The 4563-nt window shown below is 50.0% G+C and overlaps 2 protein-coding genes across 2 annotated transcripts in view; one reads left to right on the top strand and one right to left on the bottom strand.

The window, feature by feature from the left end:
- Endou (endonuclease, poly(U) specific) overlaps positions 1-4473 on the top strand; it is a 19698-nt gene extending 15225 nt beyond the window's left edge. The window contains exons 5-8 of the mRNA XM_050129917.1: positions 201-314; positions 902-1008; positions 1665-1807; positions 2615-4473. Coding sequence (XP_049985874.1) covers positions 201-314; positions 902-1008; positions 1665-1807; positions 2615-2735 — 485 coding nt within the window. The 3' untranslated portion in view covers positions 2736-4473. The remainder of the gene's footprint in view (positions 1-200; positions 315-901; positions 1009-1664; positions 1808-2614) is intronic.
- Positions 1-4563, bottom strand: part of Pced1b (PC-esterase domain containing 1B) — a 538744-nt gene that overhangs the window by 58014 nt on the left and 476167 nt on the right. The window lies entirely within an intron of this gene.

A 4563-nucleotide genomic window follows, 5' to 3' on the forward strand; every position in this document is an offset into this window, starting at 1 on the left:
CTCTCTCTCTCTCTCTCTCTCTCTCTCTCTCTCTCTCTCTCTGTATGTGTGTGTGTACCCCTCAGACCCTGACCTTGTAGAATGAAAGTTTGGTCACATTTGGTGAACCCCTTCCTGACGCGCTGGAGCAGGTACCCTTCCTTGCTTCCCAGGACTGCTCCAGTTCCTTGCTGAAGAATCCTTTGTTTTTCTCTCCGCAGACCGCTACAGCTCAGAACAAGAGTTTGTGGATGATTTGAAGAACATGTGGTTTGGGCTGTACTCGAGAGGCAACGAAGAAAGAGATTCGAGTGGCTTTGAACATGTCTTCTCAGGTAGGCTCACTCTGCTTGGCAGAGAAGAGTGTGGGGGGACGAAGGGGTTGGTCAGCCCTGAGCTTTGGCTAACAGGTAGTCAAGCCACCTGGCAGGGAGGGACTCCCAGGTCGAGGATGAGGGGCATCTGAGAAGCCACACTGAGGGATGACAATCCCTCTAGAATACCTAAGAGGGAAAGAAAACCAGCCCAGGTGCTCCCAGGATTGCATTTAGTATGAGCGACTGTTGGCTGGCATGTCTGCCTCTGAGCAATCCTCTGCTCTGTGGCGTGGTTAGGGGCTTCCTACAGAGGCTATTGTGCCCCCTCATCCTTGTGGTTCTCACTGAGCCTGGCTTGATCCCATGGAAGCAGTCAGAAGACTATGTCAGAGCAGAGGACTGTCTAGGAGGAAGTCTTCTGGAGTCTTGAGCCAGAGAGAACAGTCATATGAGGGTATCAGGCAAGGGGCTAAGTAAGAGCTGAATAGAATGGAAGTCAGAGCCTGGAGATGGGAGACAGGCTTGGCATGGAATGATAGAGATAAACTGGAAGGGAAAGGGATGAGAAGGCAGCCCGGACACCCACTTTGGGCTCTTTATTACAGGTGAAGTGAAAAAGGGCAAGGTCACTGGCTTCCACAACTGGATCCGCTTCTACCTGCAGGAGAAGGAGGGTCTGCTTGACTATTACAGTCACAACTACGATGGGCCTGTAAGTGCCTGGGCTGGGGGGCCTGGTGGGTGCCCAGACCTCCTGCTCTTCCTCTGGCTGCCAAGCAATCAGATTTGCTTCTCACTCAGCCCCCCACAACCACCCAACAGGAACCATGTCCTCATCTGCTAGAGAGCAGATTTCCACCCCAAATCCTAACAGTAAAGCCTCCAACACTGCCAGGGACAGGAGATAGAGGGTACCACATCCAGCTGGGGGCCAAGGCCCAATTCTTAGACCATAGAACAAAGCATGCATTTACTCCCTGCCTGAATGCCATCGTCACAGGGTGGCAGGGATGGCCACCCTGGCTAACTGAGCTACACTCCATGTTTCATAAGAAACTTTTGCTGCCCTAGGCAGGGAAATGACTTGGGACAATAAACAGGCCTCTTGCATGTGGAGGGCCACAGGGAACACTTGTTTGTTTCCCTGCACTCTGGGTTGATCACGTGGGTGTCACTCCGGATTCATTGCCACTGATAGCTTCAGACAGTGGGTCTGAGTGGGACGCGGGCACTTTGCACAGTAGGCTGTCCCTTCTGTCTGTTTAAAGTGTCTCCAGAAGGCTCCTCAAGAACCCCCATAAATACTGATGGTGCTGACTGATGGTGCCCAGGTCTATCACGTGACTTGTGCTGCCCTTTCTTCTGCAGTGGGATTCCTACCCTGATGTGCTCGCCATGCAGTTCAACTGGGACGGCTACTACAAGGAAGTGGGCTCAGCTTTCATTGGCAGCAGCCCTGAGTTCGAGTTTGCCCTATATTCTCTGTGCTTCATCGCCAGGCCAGGCAGAAAGTGAGTACTGGGGTGACCGAGAGACCGGAGCAGCAGGGGAGTCTGACTATACGTCATCATCTAGGACGGTGTCAGGAGGCCTTAGGGCCTCCACTCTGGCTGGAATGGTTGGAAAATCTATTGCTCTTCCCTTCGACAGTGAAATGGTCAGATTAGACTGGTCGCTGCCAGTCTTCACCCGAGCACCAGCACCATCTAGCTCCTTTCCTCCCTCCTCGAGTGAAGCATTCAGTGTCTACCAAGTAATCTACCAAGCAGTCAGCAGTGCGGTTGTCCTGGATCCCCGAACCCCGATTGGCTGTTTGGGAGAACCACAGAGTCCCAAAGAGAGCAGTTGATAATAACTGGCCTCTGTCACTTGAGAATTTGTTTGGGTCCTAATATGTTTTGTTTTCATTTATTTTAGGGGGGGCTTTGTCTCACTGCGTAGCTGGGGCTGTAGATCCTCTTGTCTCACAGCCTCTTGAGTGCCGAGTTTATGGACACATGCCCAAGTGCCTTGCTCTGGTCCTATTATCTCCGAAGAAGAAAGCAAACACCTAATTTCTAAAGCATTCAGCTGGAGGCATTCAGAGTATTTCTCTGGGGAGGACGGGGAGCACTGTCCCATAGGCAGAGAGACACCAAAGTCCAGATTTGGAAAGCTGGCTAAGCTCAGGGAGTTGGGAAAGAGGCTTTGGAATGCGGGCCACTCTGTCTGGGAGGCTGGAATGCTTCTGCTGGGGACGAAGAGGTTTTTTTCCATCTGGAACAGAGATGGGTGAAGTGGTGGGCTCCACTGACTCGATTCATGATCTTTCCCTACAGGTGCCACTTAAGCCTGGGTGGCTATCCTCTGAGCATCCAGACCTACACGTGGGATAAGACCACCTACGGAAATGGCAAGAAGTACATTGCCACAGCCTACATAGTGTCGTCTACCCAATAGAATTTGCAGCCAGATGGGCTACGAGGGCAGGGGGCCAAGCTGGATCCAGGTGCTATTTGCTCTTTACTGGGAAGGGAAGGGAAGGGAAGGGACGAGTCTGGGAGGAACCCCAAACCCCAGTTTTATGAAAGAGATCTCAACTCTAGAAATGCCCATGTGGGAGAGAGAAGAAAGGATACAATTAGAAAAATATGTAGAGAATCAACCAAATCTTTGTTGTTTTATATTCTAGCAACATGAACTAAGAAATAGAGCCCCTGTCTGTCTGGCAAAGGTAGCAGCCCTCGAGAGTTCTTTAAAGTGTAGTGGGACCATGAGCAAGTCCTTGGCCTCATATTTCCCTTTAATGTGAAGGGGAGGGTCTTCCACCTTTCCTGCGTGGGGCTTGGGGAGAGGGTGATGCGGACAGTATTATGATTGTGAGGTGTCTTCAGGTGTTTGTAGGAAGAACCAGTGGTAGAAATTCGGGGTTTCCAAATGGCTGTCTCTGCAACTGAGACTCAGCCTTGTGTTGGGCCCCAAAGAAGCAGGTCTTAGACCCAAGCAGGAAAGTCTTAGAGAGTCAAATCCATGAGAGTGTGGAGTCAGGGGTTGCGCGGTTGTAAGTGGGCTAGGGCAGGTGGCCTCCTCCATCCTAGATGTCTGTGTGGTCACGTGAGCATCTGCTTCTAGAAGTTTCCCCCTTGCAGACATTTAGTGCAGTAACAGACATGTGTTTTGATCCCACATAGAGCTTTGTTTTGTTTCAAAAGAACAGCCCTCATAGGAGGAAGATTGAGCATCCAAGGAAGAAAAGACTCTCTCACTTGGTGTCCCTGGCAATTATACTAAGGTTTATCCAGCTGCCAGAATTTGGAACATCCTAGGCTGGTAGAAGAGGGACCCTGGGGCTCCTGTTTCCATCTCTATGATGTATTTGTTGACCCCTGATGCTCAGGATCCAGGTGTGGCTCCACAGAGCCAGCCTTGTACCACAGCTTAGAGGCATCATGTTTCCAATTAAAGGCACTGGAGAAAACCTGAAATGTGTTTCATCCTTGTATATGTTGACTCTGATGGTCTTCTGGCCTCCTCCCTGGAGCAGGAGTGGAGGTCTTTGCAGTCTGGATCACAGAGTGTGGGCTTGGGTGAAGCCACTGAGGCTCAGAAGACTCTGTAGCCAGGAGGAAGAAGAATTCTTCCTGGTACACCTGTAACACAAGTAAAGGGCATCACACATGGGGTGAGGGAAGAATGGAGACCGAGGGCTTCAGCCCCAGTACCAGTCCCCTTGATCACACATGGGAGGGGCAGAAGGACACTGGGAAACAGCTCAGAAGGTTCCTGAGTGACTTCTCGCAGATTCTTCAGGCTACCATTTGAGGAAGATATCAGGCAGGACTAACTCCCAGAAGGCACAGACCTGGATGGATAAAGCAGGTTATCCTGCCCTCCCCAGGAGTGTTCCTGAGCAAGAGAAGGGTTAGTGGGACACAAGGGTCAAGGTGCAGATACTGAAGTCAGGTTGTATGTGTCCAGCCAGGGTCTGACCACATGGGCAAATTTCTTGTTCAGATCAGCATCTTCAACAGTAACAAGAGGAAGCTACTAACTATCAATGTGAAATTAGCAATGTTGTTTGTATATTTTGTATTATATGGAATAAGATGTTATTTTTGTAGCATGTCATTCTTCTAAGCATTCTTTTCCTTCCTTCCTTTCCTTTTTTAAAAAATATTTATTTATTTATTTATTATGTATACAATATTCTGTCTCTGTGTGTGTGTGCAGGCCAGAAGAAGGCACCAAACCTCATTACAGATGGTTGTGAGCCACCATGTGGTTGCTG

This window comes from Alexandromys fortis, unplaced genomic scaffold, assembly GCF_014885135.2.
Source record: "Alexandromys fortis isolate MF-2015 unplaced genomic scaffold, M_Fortis_MF-2015_v1.1 scaffold_28, whole genome shotgun sequence".
Lineage (NCBI taxonomy): Eukaryota > Metazoa > Chordata > Mammalia > Rodentia > Cricetidae > Alexandromys > Alexandromys fortis.